General features: G+C 42.4%; 1 protein-coding gene across 4 annotated transcripts in view; it reads left to right on the forward strand.

Moving 5' to 3' along the window:
- The first annotated feature begins 4,505 nt into the window (after positions 1 to 4,505).
- NEDD1 (NEDD1 gamma-tubulin ring complex targeting factor) overlaps positions 4,506 to 12,670 on the forward strand; it is a 34,895-nt gene continuing 26,730 nt past the window's right edge. The window contains exons 1-3 of one of the 4 annotated variants that reach the window (XM_081128031.1): positions 4,506 to 4,763; positions 6,956 to 7,099; positions 9,832 to 9,926. In XM_081128031.1, coding sequence (XP_080984157.1) covers positions 6,964 to 7,099; positions 9,832 to 9,926 — 231 coding nt within the window. In that variant the 5' untranslated portion in view covers positions 4,506 to 4,763; positions 6,956 to 6,963. Of the gene's footprint in view, positions 4,764 to 5,662; positions 5,752 to 6,955; positions 7,100 to 9,735; positions 9,927 to 12,670 lie in introns of those variants that run through there. The other 3 variants (XM_081128029.1, XM_081128028.1, XM_081128030.1) reach the window with 3 other exon arrangements.

A 12,670-nucleotide genomic window follows, 5' to 3' on the forward strand; every position in this document is an offset into this window, starting at 1 on the left:
GGAATTTAGACTTTATTCTAAGGGTCTAGTTTTTTTTTTTAAGGTTTTTTTTCTTTTTTTCTTTTTTCTTTTTCTTTAATATATCTTTATTGATTTCAAGAGAGAGGAAGAGAGAGAGAGAAACATCAGTGATGAGGGCGTCATTGATCGGCTGCCTCCTGCACGCCCCCTACTGGGGATGGAGCCCACAACCCGGGCATGTGCCCTGACTGGGAACTGAACTGCCATCTCCTGGATCCTGGGTCGATGCTCACCCCCTGAGCCACGCCGGCGGGGCTGAGGGTCTAGATTTTATGCAGAGCAGTCATGTGATCAGATTTGCATTTTTATGAAAAACATTGAGGCAGGAGTTTGAAGGATGGTTAGAGGGGTAAAGGACTGAGGCCAGGAAGACAAATTAGGCGACTATTTCAACAACCCGGTCAAGAGTCAAGGATGGTCTGAATGAAGATAACCGCGGTGAGGGTAGCAAGCAGTGGGCAGGTTTGAGAGGTCGTCGTCAATAAAACAGACTGGGTTTAGTGATTACCTACTTGGATGCTTGTGAGAAGGAGGGAAAGAAGTTTAAAGTCAGAATTGACTGGCGTATGTGTGGTCTGAGCCCTCGGGATGCTAGGAGGAGCTATGGAAGAGGGAGAGGCTTTGCAGAGAGCTGGTTTTGTGATCTGGAAAAGATGGGAGCCGTGAGTACAGGGGTCTGTACTCAGGTGAGAGCTCTGGGCTGGAGACAGTCATTCTTTACCCATTTATGCATTCAACAGGTAGATACTGAGTGCCTACTGTATGCCAGGCACTGTTTTAAGCCCTGGGGATATAATGGCAAAAACAAAACAAAAACAGGACAAGTTCCTATTCTTGTGGCACTTTCATTCCAGTAAACAGACTGGACCAAACAAACCAAACAGCAAGTAAATAAATGTGTAATATGCTAAAATGTCAAGCAGTTATGTGCTTTGAAGACAGAGCATGATGAGATGTGGGGGATATTTTAGATGAGGTGGTCCAGAGAAAAGCATCTCCGAAGAGGTGATATTTGAGCACAAACCTGATTGAAGTGCCCGAGGGAGCCATGGGAACGTGCAAGGGAAGAGTATGCAGGGAAAACCCTGTGGGACGGCAGGGTCTTAAAGGAACGGGCGGTGATGGTCCTGGGGAAGGCCTGCAAGGGGAAGGGATGCAGATGTCCACGTAATAGGACCCCTACCTGAAAACCTTAAATTCTTAAGGATATAGCATCCTGCTTCTGTCTCATATTATGAATGGTTCAATATTGCATTTTACATTTTTTCCTTTCTTTTAAAATTTAATTTAGTTACCAAAAAATCAGACACATTGGACTAAGTTCAAGAGAAGTACATAAAGCTACAAGGATTAACCAAAGAATTTATACACATATATGCATAACCCGTGAACGCAAACAGTGCAGTGAAGGCCTGGGGAGAGGCAGGTGAGGGGTGTAGGCAGTCAATGGGGAAAAGGGGGGACATCTGTAATACTTTCAACAATAAAGATAAATTTAAAGAAATACAGTCCCGTGCCCCTATCCATCACCACCCAGTTACCACTACCCCAGAGGCAACCCTTTCAACTCTTTCTGCTGTGTCCTTTGATATTCATCTCCATCTCTGCATAATAAGCTAATTCATGATCTTTTTTTTTTTCCTATTTTAGGCTTTACCTATTGACTTTCCTCCACAGAAGATGAGGAATCAGTTCTCACAGCACCTCCTGCACCCCCAGCTACACACAGATACACACTTCCCACCTCCCTACCCTCCCAACATAGCTGTATCATACTTCTGGTTAAATTAACAGCGCCTGTTCACTTTTTTATGACTATGTAAATATTATTCACAGCAGAGTTATGTGGTGTACTGTTTTCTATTTCCACTTTTTCTTCCTTGCACCATTTCTTTGTTTCCCTAGCGCTGGTTTTCTGTTATTGTTTGGTTGGTTGATTGGCTTTCTAGTTTTCTGCATATTCAGCCATGAATTAGGCCCCTACCCCCTTCTCCCCCAGTTCTGTAAACCTCTTCCGAATATAGTTAAACATGTCAGATACGTGTGTGTGTCTATTTTTGACAATAGCACTCCTGGAGACTTTAGATCTGCGGTCTGGACTGGTTTCTCTTTGGGCCCAGTGCCCAGCTGCTATCCTGGGATTTTCCTTCACCAACATACTGGGCGTTCCCCTTACCTTTCTCAGGCTGGATGCCCAGTGTTCCTCTCTTTCATTTTACTCCTTTGTGTTGGCTGAAGACCTCCTAGAGCTTCCTGATGTGCTGGGCGGTAAATCTGCTGAGACTTTGCAAATCTGAAAATGTTTTTATTCCTTCTTGACACTTGGCTATGACTAGACATTTTTAGGTTACTAATTATTTTCACTCAGGAATATAATGGCATTGTTCCACTGTCTTGTAAATTCTAATGTTACTATTAAGAACATGGAAGCCATTCTGATTCTTGGAACTTGTTTAGTAACATTTTTTTTTTTTCACTTTTAAGAATGTTTAAAATCTCTTTCACGCCAGTGTTCTGAAGTTCGATAAATGTATATTTTGGTGTGTCTTTAAAAAAAAAAATTGTTTTTGTCTTAGAAGTCAAGGACGTCCCTCCCTCCTTCCCTCCCTCCCTTCTTTCTCTTTTTCTTTTCTTTTCTTTCTTTTCTTTTCTTCTTTTCTTTTCTTTTCTTTTCTTTTCTTCTCTTTTTTCTTTTTCATCTTCACCTGAGGATATTTTTCCCATTGATTTTTTTTAGAGAGAGTGGAAGGGAGGGAGGGAGGGGGGAGAGAGAGGGAGAGAAACACCGATGTGAGAGAGACACATCGATTGGTTGCCTCCAGCACACACCCCTACAGGAGCCAGGGATCCAACCTGCAACTCAGGTAGGTGCCTTTGATCCTTGACCAGGAGTCCAGGCTGATGCGCTAACCACTGGGCACACTGGCCAGGGCCACTTTATTACTTACTGATCAGGAGCTCTTGGTCCCTGAGATCTTTTATTTTTAAAAAAATAAAATTTATTGAAGTATAATATATCAACAGTAAACTACCTAATTTAAAATATACCCTTTTATGAATTTTGATAGGTATATTGAAACCACCTTGAAAACACCACAATAATCGAGATAAAGAACATTTCCATTACCACCAACTGTATCAATGACTCCTTTATAATCTAGTCCTTCCTCCAGATAGGCAAATGCTACTGAGTTCTGTCACTATGGATTAGTTTGCATTAAGTCTAGACTGATACCAGGTGTAGGTCCTCTGACCTTGTCTTTGTAGAATAATTGTTTTGGCTAGATTATTTGCCTTCCAATATAAATTTTTGAACTAGCCTGACAATTTGCATACATACAAAATATACCTGCTGGAATTTTGTGGAGATTAAGTTGAATAAGTAGATTACTATGGAAGAATTACTATTCTAGCAAAATTATTTTTCATCTAATTCATATGACAGAATTCTCTATTTAGGCCTTTGACTTCCCTTAGAAATGTTTTATAGTTTTCAGTGTACAATTACTGCACATATTAAAGTCATCTGTAAGTAATTCATGCTTTTGGATGCTGTTGGAAATGGAATTGTAATTTTTATTTCATTTTCCAATTGTTTATTGCTAATACATAGAAATGCTACTCTATTTTTGTATATCGACTTTGAATAGGTCTTGCTAAATTCACTTACTAGTTCTAGGAACTTTTTTCTGTATTCTTAATGATTTTACAGTACATATTACAGTACTGCAAAGAGTTGTACTTCATTCATTCATTCACTCATTCATTCATTCATCTATTTGTCTTTTCGCTTGCCGGGCCTGCAGCAGAACCTTGAGGAGTAGCAGAGGGCCAGGCATCCTTGTCTTGTTGTTGATCCTGGGAGAAAAGCGCTCAGTCTTCCACCATCAAGTAATGTTATCTGTGGGCTTTTCGTAGATGTTCTCACACCAGTTGAGGATGCTTCCTATCTCCCTTTGAGGTTCCCCATCGATCTTCACAACTTGCTTGGACTCCTATTTCTTCTCTGGAAAAATTGCGCTCATGAGTTTTCCAGTTATTTGCAATATGGGTACAAACAGCTGGGGCTCATGTGCCCAGCTCAGAAACACGGTCCACACGTACTTGGAGGAAAGCGTGCGAACAGTGTTTGCAGAAGAAATGCCCGTATTTATTATAAGTATTCTCAGCAGAAAAATGTCAGGAGAGCTTATCAGAGGCCCAGGTAGAAGGAGCGCTTTCAAACTCAGCTCACCGGCTCCCGCAGGTTACCACCATTCCTTTGAAACAATTGCCACAATTTCTCTTTGCAGTTCAGCGTGTAATCACTTATTAACGCCTGCCCCCTAACGTCGAGGCCGCGGCCGGCGGCTGGGAGCTCCGCGGAGCGCGGACCCCGGGTGTTCGTCCGCGCCCGTCGCCGGCTACACCCATCTGGGCGCAGCGAGCCTAGCCCGGCGCCTGGCGCGCACGCGGTCAGCGGACGGATGAGTGACGGGCGGAGCGGGAGAGGCCCGGGCGCCGCGGCGGCGGCGGAGGGAGGCGCCCATGCCCGCAGCTCCCGCCGAGGCCTGGGGGTCACGGCCCCCCCGGGGAGGCCCGGCCCCGCGACCCCGAGCCGCCGCCCGGGGGCAGCTGTTCCTCAGGTGACGCCACTCGGGGGTGGGACTTCCGGCCGCTGAAGTTGAACGGTCCGGGCGGGAGCCGGAAGCCCAGCGCGGGAGCGGGCCGCGCCGTGGCCCCCGGTGAGCCGCGGCCGAGAGGTGAGGTTCCGGAGGGCCTGGGGTCAGCGGGCCGTCGCCCGCCGGGTCCCCGCCCGCTCCGAGCCCCGCCCGCCCTCCGGCCACCTCGGGGGGCGGGTCGGAGGTCCCGGGGTTCCGCGCGCCGGCCGGTCCCGCGCTCCGGGCGGTTGCGGGCGGGGCGGGGCGCGGCGGCGGGTTTGGCGCGGAAGTTCCCGGACGCCGCGGGCGGGGGTCGCGCGCCCCGTTTGCTAGGCGCCGGGCTCGCTGGGGCGTGCGGGCGGCGGCCTGCGGGGGGTGCGCCGCCCCGGGAAAGTTTGCCGCGTCCCCGCGGCCCGGCCTGTTTGCAAACGTCTCCCGCACGGCTCGCTCGGCCGGCGCGAGTGCGCTTACGAGCCGTCTCCCGCGGCGCCGCGCGGCCTCGAGCCTGCAGCCGCGGGCTGGTCTTGGTTTGCAGCGCGTGTCGCGGCGCAGCTGCCTCCTGGGCGGTTGTCCCCGAGCCCGGGCCGCGGGGCCGCCGGGCGCCGCCTCGCGTCCCGACCGCTCGCTTTCTGGGGGCTGCGCCCGGACACGCCGGCGTCGCTCGCGCCTCTCCCGCGAGTGTGCCCTTCCCGGGACTGGCAGGGGGCAGACGCGCCCCCGCCCCGCTGCGCTTCACAGAAGGGCACGGACACCACGGCTCGGCCAGAGTCGCTGTCGCCTACATTCTGGACACATCCCTTGAATCCACTTTTTCTGAGCCCCGGCTCAGTGGCCTTCGCACCGCCTCACGCCCCTCGGGGGCCTGGAGTGAGACTGAAGCGAGGACGCCTGTCGGTCGTGCGGGGCGCAGAGGTCGCCTCTCCTGCCCGCTTGTTCCTGAGCAGGGCGCCGCCCGGCGCGTCGCTGCCCGTTAGGGCGCCAAATCCAAACTCTCTTCCCCCGCTGCTGCAGATGACTCTTAACGGCTTTTAGTAGCACCATATTTATCTGATGAATGAAGCGTAATGAATCACATCAGTGACTTTTTTAGGTAACGCAAGTTTTGGCTTTTTTATAAACACATTATTATTATTTATCTCTTGGGACTCAAAGGGCCCTGTAATTTATTATTCCTCTAACTTGTCCTTCCTTGGAAATAGGGTATGCTGGACATAAGTGCATCGTTTTGCTAATGACTTGGGAACCTGCCTGTGACATCACTAGTGATGTGCCTGTGCTCTTGCACTGCCCGCACCAGGAAGGCATGGAGGGTCTATTTCCAGGTCCCCTTCTTTCCCTTCCCCTTCCTCATGTATTTTTGAGCAATTCTTTTGACCTGTCATGTATTACTGCTTGCCGCTCTTTAAAGGTCGGCCTAGAGCAGCTTTTTTGCTTTCTGTCTTCTAGATTGCTTCAATTTGTGAAGTCACTTTGTCAGCATTGCGCTTGAACTATATACTGTGAATAAATGATACGAGCAAGGGCATTGTAGACCAAGAATCGGTATAGGGACTAGTGACATCTCTTTTGGTAGTATTTGCTCATTTTGGAATTTTTTGGAAAAACTGGAGTGTCTGGATTCAGACCTGCTACAGTTTATGATACAATTTTTTAAAGATTGGGAGGTAACCTATTCAACACTTACTTGTGAGTACCTACTGTGTGCCAGGGATGTTTCAAGATGTAAATAAGACAGAACCCTGTTCTGAGGATCTTTGTTTTTTTCAAGTTGGCATGGGGAGGGGAGAGCAGACATTATGAGTAAAATAAGAATTGCATATAGGAGAAAGTGCCATGAAAAAAGTGAAACAGGATAATGGGAATAGGGCAACTAGTATGGGGCTGCTTTAGCCATGCTGATCCGAGTAGGCCTTTCTGAGAAGGAGACATTTGAGCTGACACTGGAATGATGTGATGGACAAGACCATGGGAGATATGGGGAAAGAGCATTCCAGGCAGGAGGAGGGCAGCAAATGGAAGACACTGAGGCAAGAAAGAAAGCTAGTGAGCCTGGTGGCTCTAGGAAAAGAGTTGCACCCAGGCTAGGTAGGCCAGGTAAAGCATGCTTAGAGGTTGGATTTCAATATAATTGCTATGGAGAGCCATGGGAAGGGTCAACTAAGAGTGCTCGGAAACACTCTCCTGGACAAAAGTGGACAGTAGTGCCACTTATCTTGGATAAAATGCTTCACTTTAACTTTTTTTTTTGGCCTGTGTTTTGTTTTTTTAAATATATTGTTCTAAATTACTTCTAGGTGCAGTCATGCAGGAAAACCTCAGATTTGCTTCATCGGGAGATGATATTAAAATATGGGACGCTTCATCCATGACATTGGTGGATAAATTCAACCCACACACATCACCACATGGAATCAGCTCAGTATGTTGGAGCAGCAATAGTATCCTTTAAAAAGAAGAAATAACCACTCTTTTGTTAGGTTTAACAACCAATGGAACTTTTGCATGTGACCCATAATGAGAACTATATTTTGCATAGCTATAAAGACAGATAAAAAGAAACAGTTTACTAAACAGTATATTATATGAATACTCACTGATTTTTCTTGATTTCCTTTTCAAAAACTTTAGTTTCAGCCCACTACATTGAAAAACACTGCTATTAATATATATACACACACTTATATGTTAATTTTTAGATCCAGACCATAGAATTGGTTTTGTTATCTAAAGTGTGTTATTGAGTCAAATGGAATAAGGTAGGTAATGGTAGAAAAAATTCTGAAAGGTTTTGGAATGATTTTTTGCGTCTACATTTGAATATTTGTGGATTTGGTCTGGAAATCAATGATAGAACTCAAAGGCAGAAACAAAGGTTGGGGGAGGAGATAAAAATTAAAATTGTCCAGTATCCCCATCTTACTGATGTGCTCTTGTATTTTTCTTCCTTCCTGTCTCTGAGGAAAATAGTCTCATTTCCCAAACGTTCAGAGAAATTAGAAAATAAATCCTGTCTTTGTAGGCTCCTATGTGTGGATAAAATAAATGAGGCAGTGAAGCTTATAAATCAGGATTTTTCAGCCTCGCACTATTGACATTTTGGGCCAGATGATTCTTTGTTATGGGGCCTGTCCTGTACATTAGAGGATGTTTAGAAGCCTTTCTGGCCTCTACCCACCAGAAGACAGTAGCCCCTTGTTGAGAATCACTGCTGTAAACAAGTTACTCATCACTTTTTGTATGCAGATGTTCTATATACTTGGTGTGCTAGAAATTGTTATTCTTTTGTGAAACTCATATGCTGTTTCTTAAACAAATTAGGTTTTTATGTGTCTGAACTTATCAATACCAAAATGCTAATACTCTCTTTGTTGATGAAAATAAAAATATCAAAGTTTTAAAATGTGACTGATTGATGAACAAAACCATTAGACATTTTCATGCTCAACCTAATTGTTCTTGCAAATATGTAACAAAAATGACGAATTTTCTTATTGATTAAATTGACTTCATCATTCCTTGAATTTGTATTATAGTAGCAAAATAAATTACTTCAGTGGCCTATTAATCAAACTCATGGTGCAGTGGCTACAGTTTTGAAGCACTCTCTAGATGTGTAGTGGGGGGGAAATGTTTTTAAAGAGAGTGACAAATAGGTGAGGTTGCTTCTCTATTACTGGATTTTTATTATGTTTAGAGGTTAATTTTTCTTTTTGGTTTATTTGTATTCCAAGGAGTTTTATTAACAGTTGGCATTTACTGATAAACCCCTTAATGGTCTGTCAATAAAACTGATGTGACTATGAGGAGGTATCATATGACTTGGAAACTGACCTTATTTCTGTGTGGTTTCCCTGTGCAGTAGATGTGCACTGGGAGCCTTTGTATAATCTTTTCCTAATGAAGCTTTGACCCTTCCCATGGAGGTTAGTTATGGGTTAGTTATGGGTGAACAAGGACTTCCCAGGTGCAGAAACTTGGGGGCCACTTTACATGGATTCCAAAGATGGCGTTAATGAAGACATGCCAGGGAGATTTGTTTTCTATGTTTTTGGTTTTTGGTCTTCAAGAAAATGTTCCTCACTTTCTCATGATCTCTAAAACTACCTGAGAAATAAAAGGATTTACTATTTTACCCTCATAGTATCTTTCTGTTTTTTCATTTCTATATTCTAAGGAGAAAAGTAGCAGTAAATAGAGGAAGAAGCAAAGGAAATGATTTATTTTTCTCAGTGCTATAAATCTAGGTAGAAATGATTTTGTTTGAATCATGTATCATGCTAAAATCACAACCCATGGTTGGTTCACAAAATATCAGAATGTTATGCAAGTCATCCAAAAGTAATGCATTTATAACATTGCTTGTTAAAAAGCATTAAACTTCTGATATTTTGTTATGAGTTTCAAAATCAAACTCTTATTCTTGGTTATATCCTATTATTTTAGTTTTAAAATACTTACATTGTTTTGTGTTTACTGATTGTTCCACATAAAATAAGGTTAATTTTATTTAAAGGTTAAGGTTATTTAAATTTTAAAATATTAAATTTTAAATAATTTATGTTTAATTTAAAATAAAACTCTTCCATAACATAAATAGCTGCTATCTAACCATATCTGTTTATATTTGGTATACTTACTGTAATATTTACTCTTAATACATTTAAGATTGAAACATTGTATCACAGAAATTCTAGTTCTGAGAAAATACCGGGTCTTATTTTTTTAGTGGACAAATAGGAGACTAGTGTAGATATTTTCTTTCTAGTTTAAATGGGCACCAAGCACTGCATTAATAAATAACTATCTTGAGCAGTGTTTATAGATAAAGAGGCTGATTAATATTTGCTGATGATGCCTCGTTATGCTTTTGTTCTTGAAGGATGAAATTAGACCTTCTGGCCTGCTTGTTGAAAGTGGAGTAGTGTTTCACGTGGGCTAACTAGCTCTCAGGTGATAGCAAACCCAGAAAGGATCATTTCTCCCTGCGGTGGTAGTAAAGAGAATTAGTGATTGGTAAACTGAGCCATTTCCGAAAGCTAAAGCATAAGCTATGTTCATTTACTTTTCTTTTTAGGCGAGTGTGCTTGCTTTTATCATCACAATTCTGTGTTAATAGTCTGGTGCCAGTGATGCTCATGGATTGTTTTATGCTCCATAACTCTTCACTTAGATAACTTTCTAGTGACAGCATCTTCCAGTGGTGACAAAATTGTTGTTTCAAGTTGCAAATGTAAACCTGTTCCACTTTTAGAGCTTGGTGAAGGGGTAAGTGATTTTTTTACTTAAAAGAAAAATCTTAGTTCTGCGTGGGTGGTAACGGCTTATTTATTGTGGTGCTCGCAACTAAATATAAAGGTGTTTAAAAGCATTATTCTTAACCTAAGCTCAAAATAATACCGTAACACTTACAGGTGAGATAGGTACTGAAACATCTTTCAAGTAAAATAATACTGGATTCCAGGGGAGCAGTCAAGGACTTATATTTTGTCAACTAGGCACTTGCTTTCTCTATTTTTCCTCTGTGGGAGGTGCCCTGGTATTGCTGCCTTTTTTAGGGCTAAGTTCTACTTAAGTTACGAGGTTGATATAACAACAAAGCCCTAATGATGTAGCCCTGCCCTCACCACGTCGGGCTGAGGACTCTCAGCTAAGGACCTCTGTCTGATGGTTGCCTCCTGCTTTCGCTTCTCTCCACCTGTACTGAAGGGCCCACCTGAGTGTCCCCAAGCGCTCCTGGAAGAGAATGGCTTTGTCAAAATGAGCTTTGGTCCCGGAGCCTTTAAATGAAGCTTTCATTACATATTGTTTTCTTACTCTTTTGTTTTATAAGTTAATCTCTGATTCAGGATATTGCTGTCTACCCCATTTCCAATGTACTGGAAGCTGTTTCCAAGCTCTTTTTAAAATAAGATACGAGCTAAATAAAGTACAAGTAGTTGATCACTTGTTCTTTTTTAAATTTCAGATTTTCCTAGCAGACCCTAAAACAGTATGAACAGTCCTAATTTTACACACTGAAATAGGTAAGGGAGCCCAGCTGGAAAGAACACAGCCTGGCAGTGGGATGTAAGCTCATCTGATTAAAAAAGGACTTCTGATTTCTCCCGGTCCTTTCCTAAAGGTATCTGGTGGGACTGACCGAAGCTTCAGTTCCAGCCCGTGTATGTTGGAGGCTGGGGCAGAGAGGATGCTAAGGGTGGAAGTGGAGCTTGACGCCCTCTTCATAGTCAAACCCAGTTAAGTAAAATTGAGGCAGAGCATCCCTGGTTGATAAAAGTCAGAGTGTACCCTTCAAGAGCAGGCAAAACATCTTAGCCACCATCTTTGAATCTTTAAATCCCATCAAAGGTGGTTGACCAGCATGTGTTTAATTAAATATCAACATCAAAATAATTTTGATTGCCACCTCCACCACAATATATGTTATGCTTCTTTTTACCTTTTTGTTTTTGTTATTAAAACATGAAAATAACATAGATGATATTTACCAGTGTAACACAATTCTAAGAATTTTTGTGAATATTCCACATTGGTTGCTGTAGATCTGTTTCCCATAGTTAAGAAATCACATCAGAGTGCACGTGGCTGAAGCAAGGTCATTATTGTTATTATTTGAATCTGCTTTAATTTATTCATTAAAATATTTTGCAAACATTGGTTCTTTAGCCGTTATTAGTAATTTATTGTAACATATTAGTGTGTTGAACACCCTTGCTTTGTAGGATCCAAGTTCTTTTACTCATGTGCTATTTGAGATATTAGGCCTGTCCTACATGGGAAAATATGATTCTTACTTAAACATTATTTTTTGAGTAGAACTTTAAGCTTATATTTATTTTCCTTGATTTCGTATCTTCTTTAAAGTAAAGAAGACTGGTATTAACAGTATTATAAGGGATATGACAGGCTACTATATAACCTAGAAATTTGACCAGCTGTTATTTTTAGATTTTAAAACTACATCCATTGCTTGTGTCTTGGGGTATAGGATTCCTGTAATAACTACACAGTTTCTATTAATTATTTAAGTTCATTAGCTACATTAATAATATATTAACATAAAAAATCTTCTATTATCCTGGTGGGCCAGCTATAAATATAGCTTTTGTTCTGAGCCCTTAAGAATAATTAGTTGTTTTTGACAATTAGAATCCTAATATATCAACCTTTGATCGACATCATTCTTGTCTTATTTATTTAAAGGTTATTTTTATAGCTCTTAGCAGACTGTCCTGATTTGCAGTGATAACCACATTCTAAGTCTTATTAGTTTGTTTAGACCGAAGTCAGTTCCTAGTATGGTGCATTGCAAGTGAATGATACCTTCTGTACTGACACACTGACCTAAAGTGTCCCTGATATTTTTATATGTGTTAGTAATTTTGACTCTTGGTCAAAATTTGAGAGTGGTAAGAATCTTGGGTGCAGGGGGTGGGGGTGGGGGTGCGTCTGCACCCTTGAGAATTGGATGCTGTCTTGAGGATGTTGTTGAGATGTGTGGACTCTCACGGTAGGAAAAGTAGATCTAGTCGTTTCTCATTTCTCAGATGAAGAAACATAGGCTCAGAAAGGTGAGATGACTTGCCTAAACCTACATAGCTTGCCTTTTAACTAAGTCACAAATATATCCCCTTTGGAATTTATTTCTCTGTGTTTTTCCCATAGCATTCATCTGGAGGTAAGAGTGTTAGTATAACTACGTAGTGTACCTGAAGGCTAAATAGGAAAAAACATGCAACCTCCATAGTGTTCTGATGGATGGGCACCACCAGGTAGATGAACACTCAGATAATTATTCTGAGAAAAACTTGGTAGCCTCTGTATTATTGGCCATTTATTTTATAAATACTTATTGAGCATGGATATGGTCTTTGCTCTAGTGAAACTGACATTCTGGTGGAAGACAGACAACAAACTAATAAACCTAATACCCAGACAGTGATAAGTTGTTATGTCAAGAACTAAAATAAGATATTGAGATAGCAAGTTACCTTAGGTGGCCAGGGGAG

This window comes from Miniopterus schreibersii (assembly GCF_964146895.1).
Source record: "Miniopterus schreibersii genome assembly, chromosome: 2".
NCBI lineage: Eukaryota > Metazoa > Chordata > Mammalia > Chiroptera > Miniopteridae > Miniopterus > Miniopterus schreibersii.